Source organism: Macaca nemestrina, chromosome 3, assembly GCF_043159975.1.
Source record: "Macaca nemestrina isolate mMacNem1 chromosome 3, mMacNem.hap1, whole genome shotgun sequence".
In the NCBI taxonomy this organism is placed as follows: Eukaryota; Metazoa; Chordata; class Mammalia; order Primates; family Cercopithecidae; genus Macaca; species Macaca nemestrina.
In genome coordinates this window covers 175188544-175210217 of record NC_092127.1, presented here as the reverse complement: position 1 = coordinate 175210217, position 21674 = coordinate 175188544, and the positions used below count along the sequence as shown (strand labels likewise).

The following is a 21674-nucleotide window of genomic DNA, read 5'->3' as shown; positions in this document are numbered from 1 at the left end:
GCCAATAGCTTCACAAATGTTGGAGGGCATCCCAGTTCTCTTCTGAGATTGAAACCTGGGCAAACAATCAGACATTCTCTCAAAATATCCTTCAGGGCCCAGAACAGAGTATTAGCTCAGATGGACCATGGGTACATGCCAGCAGGGCAATACAATAGTGTTCTTATTTTCTATTGCAGAAACAGTTTCAGTGGATTAGATGGTGATAAACATTCAAATTACAGATTAAGAAAGTATTTTCCAGTTCCCAAGAAAACATTACTCGAAAACAAAATTAACTCATAAAATGTTTTAGGGAAGAAATTCTGTATAATCAGCAGTGAGAGAAGATATTCACCCCATAATAGAGAAGAGACCCATCTCTTTCGGGTGAGAGCTGTGTGAAATGCACTATTTCCTCAGGAGTCTATGATAATGTTACACTTACTGTTGAATAAACATGAGCTCCACCGGCTAGCCGGTAGGTCGCAATGCGCTGGAGACACTGCACAATCCTACTGCAGGCTTTAGCTTCCCTCTGCGCCAGCCACAGGACACGCTCATCAGCCAACATGATGTTACTTGCAATGTCAACCATCACGTCACCTAGCTAACAGGGGTTCACAAGAAAAAAGAAAGATCTTTAAAACCACCATGAACTATTTCGTAGAATCAAAATCCTAATGAGACAGTGAGACTGGCCTTCAGACTCAAATTCCACATGAGAACCCAATAGGCACTTTACTTGTTTCTCATGAAAACATCTTCAGATATGAACAGTTCATTCAAGTATAGCCATTTAGTAATACTTAGCGCAAAAGAGCATAGGAAGTGGCCACCACATCACTGGTGGAAAGACTGCCAGGTGATATCTCGAATGGAGGAAAAGAAAGGCAATTAGATTAAAGGGAAGGAAAGGAAGTCACAGAATACCAGAATAAAAAGATCTTGACTGTTCATCTAGAAAACCATTTATAAACACTTCCTTTTCGTGCATGCATTAGCTTAAATCAAACTATTATTATTAAGAAATACACACTGCCAGCCAGGTGTAGTGGCTCACACCTGTAATCCCAGCACTTTGGGAGGCCGAAGCGGGCGGATCATTTTAGGTCAAGAGTTCGAGATCATCCTAACCAACATGGTGAAACCCCATCTCTACCAAAAATACAAAAAAAAATAGCTGGGCATGGTGGCCCATGCCTGTAGTCTCAGCTACTCGGGAGGCTGAGGCAGGAGAATCGCTTGAAGCTGGGAGGCAGAGGTTGCAGTGAGCTGAGATCGTGCCACTATACTCTAGCCTAGGTGACAGAGTGAGAGAAAGAAAGCGAAGAAAGCAAAGAAAGCGAAGAAAGCGAAGAAAGCAAAGAAAGCGAAGAAAGCAAAGAACGCAAAGAAAGCAAAGAAAGCAAAGAAAGCAAAGAAAGCAAAGAAAGAAAGGAAGAAAGGAAGAAAGAAAGAAAGAAAGAGAGAGAGAGAGAGAGAGAGAGAGAGAAAGAAAGAAAGAAAGAAAGAAAGAAAGAAAGAAAGAAAGAAAGAAAGAGAAAGAAAGAAAGACTGCCCACCTCTTTAGTCTGCACATGTTCAACATTCTAGGGATGTCCAGCTACTGCTACGTCCTTATATGTGTTGTATAATCTCACCCCCATCCCCTTGCACATGCAGTTTCCTACACCTTGAATGAACTGCGTCTTCCCTTTCTCCCAACTCAATGAACGCTTTTAAGATCCAATACAATAAAATAAATGCACTCTTCCACTGTTCGTTTTACTTGTTTCATTTATCAGACTTTTATTTGCTCACTTCGTAACTTACAAATGAAACACCTGTCAGGCAAAGCCACTGAAAAGTCAACTGACTATTGTTTACTATAACTTGTACGTCTCACCTGAGAGAAATAAATTGAACCGTCCAGGGCTAATGAGACATACTGGTGTCAAGAGGATTTTGTATTGAACAAAACGTTCACTAGAGGGAGATGTGCAGCAGAAAGAACAACAAAAACATTCCAGAGGTGGGATCACAGAATTTGCAAGCTGGCTGGGTCCCTAATCAAGAAGTAAGCATTAAAAGGCATTAAGCCCCAGTGCAAAGCCAGAAAGCCAGAGCTGTCTTAACAGATGTCTTTTGATCATCCCAGAAGATCTCCGTTGAAATTTCAATCCCATTTTGCATCCAATACACTTCACACGATGTATAATTATGGGGGCTGAATAGGGTTTGGAAGAACTTCAGTCCATCCCACCCTGGTTCACTTTACAAAAAAGTCAGGCCTTTGGAAATCCACCAGATCTCAATCCTGGAACCACGGGATGAGGCAACCACAGTAAAGACATAGATGAGAACAGGACTTCAAATGCTGACCATGAGTACCTAGCCTGAACACTTTACCTCTTGGTATCTCCGCTTCCTTTATTCATAAGTATGGATAATAATAGTCCTATCTTTCTGAATGTTGTGGAGATTAAGTTCCAATAATAAACACAAGGTTCCTAAAACCGTGCCTGGCACATGGCAAGCACTCAAAAAATGTTGGCGCTTTTACTGTTTTAATCCCGAAATTGGCCTCTCTTTTAAGATGATAGACTCTAGAAGTAGTAGGAGGGCTGTCTTTGTATGTCTGTGTTCACATAAAAACAGGACAAATGCATCCAACTAAACTGCCACTTGACCTTCTGTAAAGTACCACTTTCTCCCAGCTTGATCCTATTAAAATAAGTTTTCTGACTTTTTACTGCCCTTACCATAATGTATCACAACGTTTTCCTTATTTTACTTCCAATGTAAACATCCTGAGGGTAGAGAAAACAAAATGTCTTATATTTATATCCTTATTCACTAGTACAACAGCTGATGGAGAAGCCAACAGTTATCAATGTCCATGTATTCGGTATGTATCAATATTCATTTTAAACGTTCATGATTACTGTTCACTGGCTATTTATTGAGGGCCAATGTGAGCCAGACACTGTCTGAAGCAACAGGGATACAACAGCAAAAGAAAGAAACAAGTTCTATCTTCAACCTTACAGTCTGGTGAAGGAAATGCAAAACAAGCATATAAATCCATTTTTAAAAAGTGATTTAGACTGTGGTAACTGCTATGAAGGAAATGTGCAGAGGAATACAGGATATAGAGTAATGAAATTCAATCCAAACACCTATTTTAATGAACTAATACATTCTCAAGGGGTACTTCCCCCAAAACCGAAGATATTAACATGACAAACTGACAAATAATTAAGAAGAGCCTGTAATCAAGCTTTGCAGAATCCTCAGTTGGTTCATTTGATATGATTCATTGGAACATTAGCATCCTAGTGCATCTTCTTACTAACAAACAGGTACGGGGGTGAATGTCATTCTACTTCTGGAGTTATAAAGAAGGGTACTGACTCTTCCTATTCAGTTACTGAATCTGTCAATCTGCCGTTTATACAGATGCTAGACTAATAAGTCCAAAGTCTTAATGGAAATTCACAGTAGTTGGAATAACTTAGTTAAGATTTTGTCTATTATTCTGACTTACTGTCATTTGAAGATTTTACACAAAAATAAAAGAGGTAAAAGAGATAACATGGTGAAATACACTTTATGGCTATCATATATATTAATAAAATTCCCACTGGATGCAAAACTTTAAAATACATGAAAATATTGATTTTTATTCTAAGGCATCACTGAAATACAGGCAGTGTTTACAGATTAGCAAAGTTACAACTAAACTTACTAATACTTCCTTGAAGTTTTAAATGTAGGAATTTTATGGGGACCTGACATGAGATCTGATGAGTACATTATCTCTCTTGAAAAAGTCATCATTATTACATGATCAAAGAACTACTGCTATGTCCCGCTAGATAATGCCAGTAATACAGAAATTAACTTCTGTTAGTAAAAAAACAAATACCTCTAAAAAGGTACAGGGCTAACAACAGCAATTGCTTTAGTTGAGAACAAGCTATGTTTCTCATTATTTCACTCCAAATGGCTAAGAATGGAGGAAAGGGATTTGTTGCCAAAACATTCCCTAGAGCAGATAATCAGAAAATGTTATATGCTTCTGTAGCTTGGTTACAAAAGTAGCTCTGAATCTGTCCCAGTGGCAAAAAGTGACACAAAAGGGGTAACAAGGCATGAAAAATTACACTGGATTAAAAAAAGTATTCCTGAAATCTGACACACAAAGCTCATTTAAAAACTGCAACCAGTATATGGAGAATGCATCAGATTTCTCCTTGGCCTCATTCCCTGAAGGCCACTCCAGCCACAAAAGGGTCAGAAGGACTCCTCCACCTGCTCTTGCACCTGTCACACTAAAGTGGGAGGACCAACCAAAAACATGAGCGAATGGACTTTATCAAAGATAACATGCGGAAGAAACAAATACACATTAATGGCAATGAAAGTGCTCAATGTCAAATGTTGTAAGAGACAGGATATTTCAAGTTCTTAATATACAAATGGCTTGGAAGTTTTATCAAAATTAGGTCAAAAACACCTGTTAATTTAGTAAATTTCTGATGTTATATTAATATACAAGATAATACATAAACTAAACTTGATGACATTTAATGTATAGTCTTTAACACCGAAGACATAATATCTATGTGCCTTGGAGTTAAATACTCCTGGGTTGAGATCTCAAGTCTGTCACTTACAAGTTTAGAGGTCCCTGAGCAAATCAGCCTCTGTGAGACTCAGTTTACTCATTTGTAAAATGGGACCAAGAACTCTACAATGCTCAGAACATCTCATTCCATGGTAAAATAAGAAAAGAAAAAAGAAAAAAAAAAAGCAAAAGACATATCTTCACATACCCAGCAAAAATATAAGCAATTCATACAGTTTTTGAGAAAGGCCAAGTGACCTAGGCCCTCCCATATTTACATTTTCAATCACTGAGCAGCGAAGGAACACTTTTGTTCATTCTAATAACCAGAAAAGCAAGAATTAACAGACACATGCATAGGTGGAGCAATGGTTTTGGAGATGACAAACAGAGGAACCTACATCACCATCATTGCAGCAGCTGATCCTATTAAGCTCAAGCAGTCTTCACGATGTTCTCCTGGTTCCAAATTAAGGATACTATCGGGATCACACCTATTTCAAGGTATGCTATCACCCTGATTAATGATGGAACTGTTGTATTCTGAAAGTCAAGTTTTAAAAGTCACATCTGGCCTTACGTGCCACGGGATACCTCTGTAGGCTTCTCAGCAGGTTGCTTAGGTAAGCATTTGCTATTCAACAAGAGTCTGACTGTGATCATCATCAGGGTTATGGCAAAGGTTAAAGCTCTGATTTTACTGAGGTATAGGAGTAAAGAGAATGATGAGGATGAGGGTAACAGTGGAGGAACTGAAGAAATGGGCAGAAGCGGAAAAGAGGTCGAGAAGAATATTGCAAGGCAGGAGTTCTCAGATCTGTAATAATCATAATTCTTCAAGAGCGATGATGTGTCTACCATCAGGTCTCATGCTCGAGCCTCATAAAGTCCACACATTCAAAACTTAAAAAAAAAAAAACTGAACCATAAATTTAGTTGTAATTGTGCTAATCTGTAAATATCTCATATATTAAAAGATAAAATATCCCCAAATACTGATTCTACCCTAAGGTGTTACTGAAATATATGAGATTACAAACACGTATGTGCATTTCCTTTTCTGGAGAACTCCCCAGCAGAAAGTGAAAAATGCTGAAAGGAAAACAGTTATCTTTGTAAATGCATCACTAAGAAGTAGGAAAATGGAGCCTCCTCCAAAACCCAGTCGCCAAAGAACAGCAGAAATCCGAAGAGCTCTGAGGTTGAATTCTGATGACCACAAGGTATGTTTTGACTTCCACACAGAGCCTAGGCCATGCCAACACAGGGTACCAGAAGAAGACCCCCAGTTACAAAGCTAGAAAATCAAAGGACACCACCTGCAGCATCGGGTCTACCCAGCAACGACTCAGCTTCATGGAAGCAGAGAGCCAGGAAACGTGCCTGTCTTGACCTGGGCAAGAGATAGAAGGAGGTAAAAAAAAAAATTATTCTCTGACAATTTGGAAACACAAGTTGACCTTGAAACGGGTCCTTTATACTACTTCTGTGTTCTTAAAAACCTCAATCTAAGAATTAAGTTTAAAGTGAGCCCCCCTACTCTGGCACTTGGCGGAAGCAAGCAAATATCACAGTTAAGGATACATTAGACCTTTCTCATTAATGCCCCCAATCAACCAACACTTAGTGATATGGTTTGGCTGTGTCCCCACCAAAATTTCATCCTGAATTGTAACTCCCACAATTCCCACGTGTCATGAGAGGGACGCAGTGGGAGGTAACTGAATCATGGGGGCGGGTCTTTGTCATGCTGTTCTTGTGATAGTAAGTCTTACAATATCTGATGGTATTATAAAGAGAAGCTTCCCTGCACAAGCTCTCTCTTTGCCTGCCACCATCCACATAACGCGTGACTTGCTCCTCCATGCCTTCTGCCATGATTGTAAGGCCTCTCCAGCCTTGTGAAACTGCAAGTCCACTAAACCACTTTTTCTTCCCAGTCTCAGGTATGTCTTTATTAATAGCACAAAAATGGACTAACACAGTAAGTTGGTACCAATAGAGTGGGGCGATGCTGAAAAGATACTCAAAAATGTGGAAGCAACTTTGGAACTGGGTAACAAGTAGAGGTTGGAACAGTTTGATAGCTCAGAAGAAGACAGGAAAATCTGGGAAACTTTGGAACTTCCTAGAGGCTAGTAGGTCCAGGCTGAGGTGGTCTGAGATGGAGATGAGGAACTTGTTGGGAACTAGAGCAAAGGTGACTCTTGTTTTGTCACAGCAAAGAGACTGGCAGCATTTTGCCCCTGCCCTAGAGATTTGTGGAACTTTGAACTTGAGAGAGATGATTTAGGGTATCTGGCAGAAGAAATTTCTAAGCAGCAAAACATTCATGAGGTGACTTGGGTGCTGTAAAAGGCATTCCGTTTTAGAAGGGAAGCAGAGCATAGAAGTTTGGAAAATTTGTACCTTGACAATGCGATAGAAAAGAAAATCCCATTTTCCAAGGAGAAATTCCAGCAGGCTGCAGAAATTTGCATAAGTAACAAGGAGCTGAATGTTAATCCCCAAGATAATGGTGAAATGTCTCCAGGGCATGTCAGAGGTCTTCATGGCAGCCTCTCCCACCACAGGCCTGGAGGCCTCAGAGAAAAAAAATGGTTTTACAGGCTGGGCCCAGGGTCCATGTGCTGTGTGCAGTATAGCAACCTGGTGTCCTGCATCCCAGCTGCTCCAGCCATGACTAAAAGGGGCCAAGGTACAGCTTAGGCTGTTGCTTCACAGGGTGCAAGCCCCAAGCTGTGGCAGCTTCCACATAGTGTTGAGATTGTGGGTGCACAGAAGTCAAGAACTGAGGTTTGGAAACCTTCGCCTAGATTTCAGAGGATGTACGGAAATTCCTGAATGTCAGGCAGAAGTTTGCAGCAGGAGTAGGGCTCTCATGGAGAACCTCTGCTAGGGCAGTGCAGAAGGGAAATATAGGGGCGGAACACCCAGATAAGAGTCCCTACTGGGGCATCAACTAGTGGAGCTGTGAGAAGAGGGCCACCATCCTCCAGACCCTAGAATGACAGATCCACCAACAACTTGCACCGTGCACCTGGGAAAGCCACAGACACTCAATGCCAGCCTATGAAAGCAGGCAGGAGGGAAGCTGTGCCCGGCAAAGCCGCAGGGGCAGAGCTGCCCAAGACCATGGGAACCCACCTCTTGCATCAGTGTGACCTGGATGTGAGACATGGAGTCAAAGGAGATCATTTTGGAGCTTTAAGATTTGACTGCTCCACTGTCGTGTGAATAAGTCCCACAAGATCTGATGGTTTTATAAGGGGGTTTATGAGGGGTTTCCCTTTTCACTTGGCTCTCATTCTCTCTTTGCCTGCTGCCATGTAAGACATGACTTTGCTCCTCCTTTGCCTTCTGCCATGATTGTGCGGCCTCCCCAGATGTGCTGAACTGTGAGTCAATTAAACCTCTTTTCTTTATAAATTACTCACTCTCGGGTATGTCATTACTAGCAGCATGAAAACTAACACAATGGGTAAATAATTGTCTTGTTTTTATTAATCTTTCTTAAATATGTGTATGGCTCATACTTATTTCAATGTTTAATATTAGAATGTCTGGGGTCTTTATTTGGAAGTTTAGTGATATTTTTTTGACCAGAAATGATCTCTAGGGATTTTATAAGTCTTATTTACGTCAATTAGCATATGGTCAATTTGGTTTCATTATATATCATTTCACTTAAAGTTGCAGTTTCTAAGAACCTATAGATGACCGCAAGTGAGGGCTTGCTGTGTTGAACACCGTCAAAGCCAAGCAGAAGTATAGCATAGGTATTAATGATAATATTCTCCTATACTTTTCAATTTTCCAAGAAAAAGTTCTTAAAAAGTTAACTCCCCCCCAACCTAAAAAAAAAAAAAATTAAAGCAACAATAGAAATGGAGATGCTACAGGGGTTCTCAAAGCCAGTGTCAAAGTCATGCTGCCTGAAATATCACCTGAAACTGACTAGAAATTCAAATTCTCTGAACCCACTTAGACCTGCTGAAATGGCAACTGGGAATGGCAAGGAGGGGGAGCTCAGGCAGCAATCTCTGCGTATAATAAATCCAGCAGGTGATTCTGATGTGTGGTCAAGTTTTAGGAATAATGTCCTGGAAAAGCTTAATAATACAGAAAAGTCTGGCAAGTAAGATCAAGAAAAAAAAAGAATACCAAAGAATCATAACCGTCAATACAGAAGCAATGACACTTTAAAATCAATGAAAGAGCCATACATTTGTAAAAATCTATATAAAAACTAGTGTAAAGCACATATTGCACTCACATATTTTAAAACAAGAGACAGTAAGCGTGCCAGAAAGCGTCACCAGATCTAATCTTTATATTTAACTTTCCCATCTTATAAAATGAATACGCATACTGTTTTCATAAGAAAAATCACTTTAGTAAATACATAACAGACATTTCTGTTGCCTGACAGACAACCTTTAACTGTTTTTAAAAGGATCCACTAAATGCATCACTTAGATCTGGCAGTTTGATAGCTTTTAATGCCTATTCTGAGACAACAAAGTGCCAGCTTGTGTTGTCCAGGCTCAATCACAGATTAAGAAGCAATTCCCCCACAATACTTTAGCTTTGAAATCACCCATAAAAGAATAACTTTCAGTCATAACACAAAAATCAATTTAATTAATTATTTCTCTAAGCTAGGTGCATTTTAGGATAACTTGGCATAATTTTATGCTGTGGTAATTAACTTAAAATGAAGCCCTTAAGCCTCCTAATTTTTTTTCACTGCTCTAATAAATGGTGAAAGCTATGGTCTGTGGCTCAAATTGCCAGAGAACTGTATGTCAGTCACTGCATCACACGCAGTATTATTACATTTATATCTCAATTATTCAATCCTGAATATCTTCCTGTTTCTCGTGCTGACAGTTAGTAAGTTGCCATCACTTGCTTCCAAAGATAATCATAACTTTTCCGTCCTATGTTAACTAGTAAAAGTGACAGCAATCTTCTTCACAATACATTTTTACAGAACTAACTGATGCACTCGTGATTGTTTAAAAGGACTTCCTTCTTAGCTTCTGAGGTCAGAAAAATGTTATATTTCATAACCTAATAAAATTATATTCAAGCTTTGCAACTATTTTGCTAAATTGTTCGCCTTTATTTGTGCACATACACTTTTCAAATTATACAGAGAAAACAGCATCCCAATTTGAAAAATGAAGAATAAGCCCATCGTTAATTAATAACTAATAAAACCATGTCTACTTCTAGTTCAATATGATGTTTCCACCTAAGAACCCGTCAGCACAGCTGACTATTCTTCCACACGCTGGCAAACAGTTCAACATACACCTCTGGACACCACGTTGCTCATGCTGAGGGGTGAGCAAAACAGGGTCACATCATAAACATGTATTCTTCAATGGTGAATGTTCTTCCATGTCCACATTCCAAATGTCATTACAATTATTCTAGTAACTAGAAACATCCTGCTACCAGAAATGACTGCTAATCCTGTGGGCAGCTAACCTGTCATCTTAAGCAACAATGGAGCAGAATATTAATCACAGAGCCAGAATCCAAATGGCCTCTCCCAGTACAAGGAAAATTCACTGCAGGAAAGCGGGCTGTGCCCTGGAGACACAATCAAGTATCAGGAGCAGTTATTAGAAAATCATGGTCCCTGAAGTTCAGAAAACAAATGAAATGTTATCCAGCTGACAAGTGAGGTGGCCTATCTGCCTAAGTCCCGTTTATACACAATGTATGTATTTTCCTTCCATTAATAACTATATCCTATCAAGTAAAGTGCCTAATGCACTAGGGTCACAGTTCCAAAAACTTATTACCAGAAAGCAAGATACTAATTCTTACATATATTATATACAATATCTTATATATATCTTATATTATATATAAGAATATATCTATATTAGATATATAGATGTATAATATGTAGATATCTATCTTACATATCTAATATAGATAAATAAAATATATGGTATTTAAGAATATATCTATATTAGATACATAAATATATAATATACATATTAGATATATCTAAATATATATTATATATTAGAATATATATGTGATATATGTCTGTGTATATGTGATATAAAAATACATTAGAATGATTTAGGAAAACAAGGCTTATTATTTACATTTTAGCAATATTAATGGATCTGAGAAATTCTACATAAAGAAATATGCAGGTTTTGTTTAGCCCAGTGTTTCCCCACAGTTGTGTACAGAGCACTTTTAGAATTGTAAGTCAGGGCCACATTGTATGAGAAGGTGAATGTGATGCTATAGAAAACTCTTATGGATGAGTCAGGGATCTTGGGTTCTGTTTCCAGGCCTGCCCTAACCTAAGCGTGGGCTTCAGTTTACCACTTGCTTGAGGTTCCCTCTACCTCTATGATTCACTTCTTTATAAGTGATTATATCACAAAAGAAATTGTACATATAAAGTTCTCACGAAGCTTTAAACGTAAAGCTTAAGAACACAATAATTCTGCCCCTTGAAAATTATTCAAAACATTAATTTGCTGCTCATTCATTCTGTAAACTGTCAGGCATCTGAGCCCAAGCTAAGCCATTGTATCCCCTGTGACCTGCACATATATGACCAGATGGCCAGAAGCAAGTGAAGAATCACAAAAGAAGTGAAAATGGCCTGTTCCTTCCTTAACTGATGACATTCCACCACAAAAGAAGTGAAAATGGCTGGTCCCTGCCTTAACTGATGACATTACCTTGTGAAATTCCTTCTCCTGGCTCATCCTGGCTCAAAAGCTCCCCCACTGAGCACCTTGTGACCCCCACCCCTGCCTGCCAGAGAACCACTCCCCTTTGACTGTAATTTTCTTTAACCTACTCAAATCTTATAAAACGGCCCAGGCCCCCCCCCCATCTCCCTTTGCTGACTCTCTTTTCGGACTCAGCCCGCCTACACCCAGGTGATTAAAAAGCTTTATTGCTCACCCAAAGCCTGTTTGGTGGTCTCTTCACAGAGACACAAGTGAAATAAACTGTGCTTGTCAATTTTTTCCTCTAAAAAATATCAAGTGGACAAGCGTATCATGGTTTCAATGTGGTCCCGTCAGATGAAAATATGCCACTTTTAGAATTCACTGCATTTTTAAAACTTATATATTCCAATCATTTTGAATTTCAAAAAAGTGCCTAAACATCCTCTCATTTCTCTAGGACACTACAAGGACAATTAAAAGGAATTTACTACAAGATCTGGGTGACTAAAACTCCCGTTACAAAAGATGAGCGCAAGGGTGTGTGGAGAAGAGAAATCCAGCAGGCTGAGCTAAGCAGCCCTGCCTAAGCCACAATGTGGAGGCAGAACACTGCTTTCTCACCAGCGACCTCTGCTATATCTCTGGACCTTAATGTCCAAGAACTGAGAGCTCACCTCTCCTGGTCCCATTAATAAACAGTTCATTATAAGAGAAGAGGCAGAAGTATCTCAACAAAATTCTGGAAATTTAAAAGCGTGCTTTTAGTTCAAATATGACAAACATAATAAACAGGCCTTAAAATAAACAGATTGAACTCTGTCACACTACCAATTGTTGACACTGTGTGCTACAAATCTGAATTTAGAAAAGTACCTCTTTTGATTTTTCCTCTTTGGTAAATCTTCCAAATTTTTCAATCATTTCTGCCACAAATATAACATCCATTTTGTCAGAGAAGTTGGCTGCTTCCACAGTGTAAGCCAGTAACTGTCGAGCTGTTGCCACGGCATTGGTAAGATTGAGAGGCATCTACATTTCAAAGGCAAAAATGATCAACAAAATGGTCATTAGCAAAATGATCAACACAATCCTGACATTTTAACTCTGCATTTCAAAACAGCAATGAATTAAATAACTTTATTATTTACTCATCATGGCCTTCTTAAAATGCTTTACAAATCTAAGAAAACTGGAATTCAATTGAAACTCACTGGAGGGAAATTTTTTCAAGCTTGGAGTGAAATACAATAATACATAAAAATACATGAGGTTAACATGTTGCACCATCTCTCTCTTCTCTGCCTATCCAAATTCTACACATACCTCAATCCCAATTGCTTAATAAAAGCCTTTCCTGAGAATTCCTGCTGGGAGTGATCAGTACCTCCCTTGGAACTCCTACTGCATAAGAGTCCCAACTACTTATTTGGCACTTACCTTTTTTTGCCATGCACTGCCAGTAATGTTTTACATTTGTTTATCTACTGACTCTAACACTGACTTAGCACCTAACATTGCAAAAGGATTTTTACCAGGTGCTAAGGGGCAAAAGAAAATACATTACACAAAAGCCATCTTCCACTTGCTTATAGTCTGGTAAGGTTTAAAAAGATGCATAGAAGCAAAGATAACAAAAAGCACGTGAGTAGTTCAAGTATTCTACGCAATTGCTTTCAACAAAGTGATTATAAAAGGAATCCAAGAGGTGAATTTCAATGTGAATTCAAAGGATGGTTAGGATTCTGTCTGGTGGATACAGGTTTAAAAAGATATTCAAACAAAGACACAAAGGGAGACGGTGACTGGAAAGGAAGGATTCTGTAGAGGGACTTGACTAGTGGTTAAGACAGACCTGATCCTGAAGACAGTTAAGTCAACCAAAGTAAAAACACCAAATCCTTATGTTTTGCCTAGTATTTAAAAAAAAACACACCTTATGTATTTGGTGTGAATACCATGTTTTCTCCACAACCCAAGTAAACTTGAAGACTTTCTAGTTACCTGATTAAACATATAAAGAACTCTAGTGACATCATTTGCATATTGGCAGCGAGAATAATCATCATCTGCCCAAAAGCCACCTCTATCACATCTGCGCCAAGCTTTTCTCTCATCCTGTGGGTTGCCGGGATATATCCCACTGCCATGGGTGTTCCGCGTACACTGCAGATATGCAGTAATGCCCGCCAACGTTCTGGGCCATCTAGAGATGAAGACAAAAAAATAGTACAAGAAACTCTAAATGACACAGGTACATAGCAGAGAAAAAAATAAAAGATGAGAACATGTCATGTCAATACACCCCTGACACGGGTCATCAAAACTGGGCTGGGAGAAACCTTTGTTATTTGAGCTCTGTCTCCAAGACTGAGAATGAAATTCAACATGTTTAATGCAGGTTACCGTTGATGCTTATCACAGGAACCACTAAATTACAGTATCAGTCACACCAAAATAGAATTCATTTCAAAAATCACATAAATATATCAAGCAACACTAAACTAAAACTTATTAATGCAGTGGGTATTTAATTGCACAGTATCTTAAGGAGTGTTAAAAGATAATTCATTGATCTATAAACATTTAATTGCTCTATTTTTTAAAATGTAAAGCAATCAAAACTATGAGAAAATAGAAAATCTACCATAACTAGTAAATATCATACTAGAATTATTTGATAAAAGATGTTAAATATAACAAAATTACCAAATACCATATATTTCACTTAAAAGCATGTATTCTAAATAATATTATAGATCAATACTTAATTTACATAAAAGACTTATCCATTGGCAATAATAAATGTTGATTTCCATATATTGATGTCAAGAATCATTTTTATAAGAAGAGCAATGGCGAACTAGCTGAGACAAAGACGTTATTATTGCTTCTTTGCTTTGGATTTAAAAGATTAACACCAAAGGGTTTTCCCACCCTTGAAACACTGAGGTTACAGGCAGGAAGTGACAACTGAACCCATCAGAGACAATGCAAACTGGGTAATAAACGATCTTTCTGCTGCTTCAAAGAATAACATATTTCCCTTTGTTTATATCAACTATAAACTCATTTTTTAAATCCCTGAACATAAATAAGATCAAGTAAATAAGATATTTAAAGATGTTTCGAAGCACCTTTGAAAGTAAAGAGAGTTTAAGGTAAAAGCTGTCGTGTCTTGCAAATCCTAAACTGTCTACTAAAATAAATAAATAAATAACTCCCTTTGCTTACATTAACAGAGCTCAACAAACCCCACCTGGGATTCCATGGCTCCCCAAATTTCAGGCTACCCAACAGCTTTCATTTCCCAAAGTCCTTCTTGCTTGATTTCCAGAAGAACTGAACAAGGGGAGAAAATGAGATATGTGTTTCTTCTAATTATGATGCCTACTGAACCGCCAGTACTGAAAAGTACCTGAGCAATATAAAACCTTCCAAGGTTCATCTATAAAAGGGCCATTGCGGAGGGGGGAGAAGGGGTGAACACAGAAAATACCTTACTTAACCTGTTTGAATTTTGTACTCTTTTACCAGAATATCTCAAATGTTTCCCTAAGGCAATGGCTCTTATACAACAAAACCATTTGTTAAACATGACTCTGCTTTCAGAGATTCTTAAATCAACAGGTCTGAGACAAAGTTCAAGCACCCCTTTTGTTCCTCTCCATAAGTGATTCTGAAATCATTATTGTCAGGCCTCTGAGTCCAAATCAGGCCATCGCATCCCCTGTGACTTGCACATACATGCCCAAATGGCCTGAAGTAACTGAAGAATCACAAAAGAAGTACGAATGCCCTGCCCCGCCTTAACTGATGACATTCCACCACAAAAGAAGTGAAAATGGCCGGTCCTTGCCTTAAGCGATGACATTACCTTGTGAAATTCCTTCTCCTGGCTCAATCTGGCTCAAAAATGTCCCCCACTGAGCACCTTGTAACCCCCACTCCTGCCTGTCAGAGAACAACCCCCCTTTGACTATAAATTTCCTTTATCTACCTAAATCCTATGAAACGGCCCCACCCTTATCTCCCTTTGCTGACTCTCTTTTCGGACTCAGCCCTCCTGCACCCAGGTGATTAAAAAGCTTTATTGCTCACACAAAGCCTGTGTGGTGGTCTCTTCACACGGGCTCGCATGACAATTATTCTAAAGGGTAGTCCTCAGACATGCACAGTTCTCAAACTTTGTTACTCAGGATAGGAAACCAATAATGTGTCTTAGACAACAAAAGGATCTGGGGCAAATGAAACTTTTCCCAGTATTTTCCACGCCACTGACCTGAAATCACCTTTGTTGTTTACCACCCTCTCTGGAGGACAGTACTGCGCAGAACTCTCCAACACCACAATATCCACAGTCCTCGTATTATTCCCACGTTTGGTCTGGACATGACAGCCCCAATTTCCAGTAGATCCAGCCTGAATATTAGAAATGGTTAGGGCACTGCATAAAGAAAGATTTTAAAAAGAGAGAAAACAGAATTAGGCAAAAAAGGAGACAACAAGGGGTCTCGATCATTCACTTAGCAAATAGTGTTGAATGCATATTGTGAGGTAAGCACTTGCTACATAAAAATGAATTTAAAAAATGACTCCTTCCTTTACATCTTTCAATGTTGAGGCAAAAAAGGAAAGAGATCTTTAAAATACACGATCAGGGCAGTAAGAGACATATGAATCAAATGCAATGCTATACGACGCATGAGAATTCTCCTTGCAGAAACAGGGAGAGCAGAACATTTTACAGAACAGGAATGGCAAGCTATCCCAGCACTCTGGATGGCAGGAGTTCAAGACCAGCCTGGCCTTCAAGATCAGCCTGGCGAAACCCCATCTACACTAAAAATATTGTAAAAAGTTTGCCAGGTGTTGTGGCACACGCTTGTAATCCCAGCTGCTTGGGAGGCTGAGTGAGGCTGGAGGATGGCTTGAACCCAGGAGCCAGAGGTTACAGTGAGCCAAGAGACCACCACTGCACTCCAGCCTGGGTGACAGAGCAAGTCTCTGTCTCACAAAAAAAAAAAAAAAAAAAATAGGAATGGCAAGCCCAAAGGCAGAAACATCGTCGTACATTCTTTAGCAAAACTTGAAGAAGTTTCCAAGTCACATCTCCCTTTTCACAGATTCTGAAGAAAACATTCAAATATGAAAAAAGATTATTGCCATGTGTGGTGGCTCACTCCTATAATCCCAGCACTTTGGGAGGCCAAGGCAGGCAGATCACGCGGTCAGGAGATCGAGACCATCCTGGCTAACACGGTGAAACCCCGTCATTACTAAAAATACAAAAAATAAGCTGGGCATGGTGGCGGGCGCCTATAGTCCCAGCTACTGGGGGGACTGAGGCAGGAGAATGGCGTGAACCCGGGAGGTGGAGCTTGCAGTGAGCCGAGATTGCGCCACTGCATTCCAGCCCGTGCAACAGAGTGAGACTCCATCTCAAAAAAAAAAAAAGAAAAGAAAAAAGATTATGATTTTACATAATTAAGAAAATGTTTAAGGTAAAATATAAAGGGTTACACTAGAAACAAACCAACTACCTCTCTAAAAAGATTTAGTAAATTACCAATTAATACTTTCACAAAAGGTTTCCATGTTAAGGTATATTTCAATTCATAAAACAGCTGTATTTCTAAATAGCTGTCAGTAAATCTAATTTCCAAGATGAAATCATAATTCTCTTATATAAAACCTATTAATTAAGGAGCAAATGTCAGAGCCTTCAATTAATCTTTATTTCCCCCACAGGACCTAGTATGCATTGCTGTTATGTAGACACAAATGATAAGAAATAATTAGACAGAAAGTATGTATCATTTTAATTAACTTACAAAATTATGTCTTGAAGTAAATACACATTTGTCCAGTCTCCTAAATCACTGATGGCTACAGCAAATTGTTCTAATAAAGGCTCAAGACACTTTTATATTATGAATCATCAAAGATAATGTTGTCTTTACTAAGTCAGAAAAATAAACACACTGTAATTAATATTTTTAAAATAGAGTGACACAAAAAAAGAGTTTGACATTAAATTTAACTTTGTCCAACATTCTACTTTATAAGGCTTTACTGAACTAGGAAGAAGTATATTTTGGCAATGAAAATCATTCCTTAATCCAGAAGTTCCCAAACACTGTTTTACTTCACAGAACCTTCACTGACATGGTAACTTTTACATGGTGCCCCCCTTCTCAGCTCAAAAAAATACCTATGGTGGTTTCTATTACTAAATTAAATCCCCAAAATGTCTATCTATATTCAAATACTTTAGTAGCCATTTGAAAAAAGTAACACACATAAATTTGAAATAAAATTTTTATTGTCTTCTTAAATAACCACAACTACTTCTTAATGAAATATGTGTGCCTGTTAGACACTCTAAAATTAATCTAACCTCAGACTTGGACCAGACAGTGATGCTCATTTCTTGTTCTACAATGACTTTTACACACAGTACTTGCTTTGTACCACAGTAACCGTCCAAAGTCCAGCATCCCAAAGTATGACACTATAACGGAGTGTTTCTAGTTTTCTTACTACATTTTTCCCCTTCAGTCTCCAAATCTGTAAATGTTTCCTGGATAACTTTTAGCAATACTTTTAATGTCTAAAACCAATCACTGGAATAAAATTTTCAGGAATCCTCAAGGCAGCAAATTTGGAGATTTAAAAAGAAAGAAGTAGCTTCAATTTCAGTTCTTAAGAAAAATGCTGTTTCTTACTGATGAAGAATCAAAGACATGGGGAGATCAATGAAAAATCAATAGAAATCTCAGATTAACCAATACAATAACCACATATTTCTTTTTTCTATTATTCTGGGGCAAAATCTAGGTAAAGAACTGTCTCGGTCTTCACATGAAAGATTTTCACATTAGTCTAATGTCCCTACCAAAAAAAATGTTAGGCTAACTTGCTATCCTTAGAATTAACTTTTTTTTGCATTGCTATACATAATTTAAATTTAAGCATGACTTGCAGAAATAGACTTATACAGTTAATCTACTTACTTTATAGTCAAATAATTTAGAGTTCTAAATTAATCAAAGCTCTTTTACAATGAAAATGGTTCTACTTTTAAAACTTTACTGTTGAATTATACATCAATTATTGTCTGTTTATACAATAAACTGCTTAGTGTACAATGTGATGAATTCTGACATATGTATAGGCATGCGAAATTATCACTACAGTAAAACTAGTGTAAATATATCATTTCCAACGATTAATCTTATCCCCTAATAAGGGAATTCTGCTTCCAGTAATCACTGAGTAGCTCATATTAAATCACCCTTTCCACAGCTAACAATTATATGTCCCTGACAAATTATAAAATTACAATCATTTGAACACATGAAGATTGATCAAAAGCAGGCAATAACAGAAGAGGAGTTGATATGAGAAACAAGGGTTTTTGGCACTGGGAAGTAACTGGGAGAATTTTTTTTAACGGCTTTTGCCCAAGGGTAGGCCTCACTCAAATAGAAACTTACAATCTTATTGACTTAAAAAATTAGAAGACAGAGGTAGAAAGAAGTCAGGCTGGAAGCCCAAACTACTATGCATAAAATGCACCAAAGTCTCTTACTGATCCTGAACTACACTTGCAGGTAGGGCAGAAACCAAGACTTTAGCTTCTGCCTACCAGAGAGGACAAAGCTAGGAGTTCAGCCAAGCTAACTGCCTGAACAAACAAAAGTTAGCTCTCTTCAGGGGAATACAACAGAATCCAGAGTCAGAGGTCAGCAGACTTTTTCTTCAATGGCCAGACAGTAAATATTTCAGGCTTTGCTGGCTACGAAGCAATACTAAGAATATTATATAGGTAATTATATAACCATCTGAAATGTAACCATTTCAAATATAAATAACATTCTTAGTTTATGGGCTCAGCAGGCCAGATTTGGTTCATAGGCTATACTTTGCCAACCTCTCCTCCACAGCAATTCATTCATAATGTCGAGTCTATAACCCAAAACTGTCAGACACATAAACAATATTTTTTTAAAAAGAAGAAAATATGAACCATATTTAACAGCAAAGCAGCCAGTAGCAATAACCACAAGATGGCCCACATGTTGGAATTAGTAGGAAAGGATTTAAAAGCATCTACTCTAAATGTTGTAAGATATAAATGAAAATGTGCTTCTAGTAGACAAGAAATCTCAAGAAAAATTATAAAATAGCCGACTGCATAAGTCTTGAATCTCAACTCAGAGAACCCCTGAGATTTGAATGTCAACTCAGAACCTTTAGTTTTTCAGTAATATTTCATAGCACTCCTACGAGTTTGCTGTGATGTTACCCTAGGAGGCCCTGGCAGAGAGTTTGACAACTGTAGCCTTACTGAAATAAAAATATAAGCCAAGTTCTAGGTAGGTGGAAAGAAAGAAGAAAGTGAGCAGAAAACTCAACGTCTATAGGTAAAAATTTTACCAAAGTAAAATATCTGGTAAGTGATAATATCATATATATTCTTAGTCTATTATACTTTATAAAGTTCATTTGAATTATTTTGGTATTCACACCAATCATGAGGTTGATAGTTCAGAGGTTATATTCTTTGAAACTAGTAGGTGGAGAAGGTAAATACCTTAAAATATTGTATCAGTCAATATTTTGACTAGAGTCAATATCAGGTGGTTACTAAAAGAGAAAATATAAGTTTAGCAGCAGGAAATAGTTGGAAATTAGGTTTAGCACTAAAAGTTTACATTTTTCCTCCAAAGACTTTTAAAAAGTCTCCAATTTCTGAAGTTTCTCTTTGAAATTAAGCCTTTTCTTTAAAAACTGGATGAAAAGATGGCTATTTAATTTTAGAAGATGAATAAGAACCAGGAAAAGGAAATGCCAGATGTTTGCATTTTTAAATACAAGAAGATGAAATATTAATTCAAATTCCACTAAACATTGCAACTCCAAAAGGATAAATAAAATATACAAGCACAATTCTTCATTAAAAAAAAAAAAAAAAAGTTTACCTTGCAATCAAGGAGCAGTTGTGAATCATGTTCTTTTCAACAAAAATACCTTGCGATTCATCAGTTTCAACTATTCTCCCGTCCTGATACCACAACACTTGCATGTCCTGATCAATATACGAAGCCATGCACTGGAAAGGAAGGCTGTCTCCTTCAAACACAACTTGGCGATGAGATGGAGTCATGTAGAAAGATGGCAATTCAAGTGGAGGGTCTAGAGACAGTCAAAGATTCAGGAAACAAATATTATTTCCAAATGCCATAATTAAAAGTTACAGAAATTCTAGGTAAAATTATAAAAACAGAACAACAAATATTCCTCAGTAACCAGCATGCTAATGCTAACATCAACCAGGCTGCTACTGAGTTTAGTGATAACAGATAAAAACGAAATTTAAAAGAAACAATTTCATACTCAGTTCTGACATTTAGAGTTATTCCTCTTCAGTGGCATCACAAGAGTATCAGATGATTATAGAAATGAACTAAAAGAACAAGCTGTGCTCTAGAAAATGGCATCAGTGATAAGTAAATGCTGATATTTACAACTTTAAAATACACTTTGGAGACTACATTACCTTTGATTACAACACAGGTTTTTGGCTGTAAAACTAATGCATGTTCATTGCAGAAAAATCAGAACATTTAAAGAAAACAAGAAAAACCAGTATTTTAAGATCCCATATAGTGTAAACAGTTTTTAATCAGATTTTTCCTTTCAGTCAGAAAAATATTTTAAATATATGTACAAAAATGTACACAAATGACATTGATTCATTAAAAGACTTTTAAATATGTAGTCCATTTTTCTAACACGACAATTCTACTTTTAGCAGTAGTGTATCCTAAATAGAAAATATGCAAAAATGCATACAAAGAAATTAGTCCTTCCATTATTTATGAAGCAAGAAATTATTAACGAGCTAAATATGCTATAACAGAGAAGTTGTTGGCCGGGCGCGGTGGCTCAAGCCTGTAATCCCAGCACTTTGGGAGGCCGAGGCGGGCGGATCACAAGGTCAGGAGATCGAGACCACAGTGAAACCCCGTCTCTACTAAAAATACAAAAAATTAGCCGGGCGCGGTGGCGGGCGCCTGTAGTCCTAGCTACTCAGGAGGCTGAGGCAGGAGAATGGCGTGAACCCAGGAGGCGGAGCTTGCAGTGAGCCGAGATAGCGCCACTGCACTCCAGCCTGGGCAACAGCGTGAGACTCCGTCTCAAAAAAAAAAAAAAAAAAAAACAGAGAAGTTGTTAACTATGGCTTCATCTATACAATGGGTTGATATGCATCTATTTTAAATAAGAAAATACGTTTACATTAATTCAACTTTAAAAAGGTTCTAAAATATCATTAGAGTATAACGATATTTTTG

General features: G+C 37.9%; 1 protein-coding gene across 1 annotated transcript in view; it reads right to left on the bottom strand.

Moving 5' to 3' along the window:
* Positions 1 to 21674, bottom strand: part of LOC105487850 (adhesion G protein-coupled receptor A3) — a 131773-nt gene that overhangs the window by 36807 nt on the left and 73292 nt on the right. The window contains exons 7-11 of the mRNA XM_011751479.3: positions 20301 to 20514; positions 15596 to 15760; positions 13318 to 13519; positions 12190 to 12345; positions 428 to 589 (exon numbers count right to left, since the gene is read on the bottom strand). Of these exons, the coding sequence (XP_011749781.2) occupies positions 428 to 589; positions 12190 to 12345; positions 13318 to 13519; positions 15596 to 15760; positions 20301 to 20514 (899 nt within the window). The remainder of the gene's footprint in view (positions 1 to 427; positions 590 to 12189; positions 12346 to 13317; positions 13520 to 15595; positions 15761 to 20300; positions 20515 to 21674) is intronic.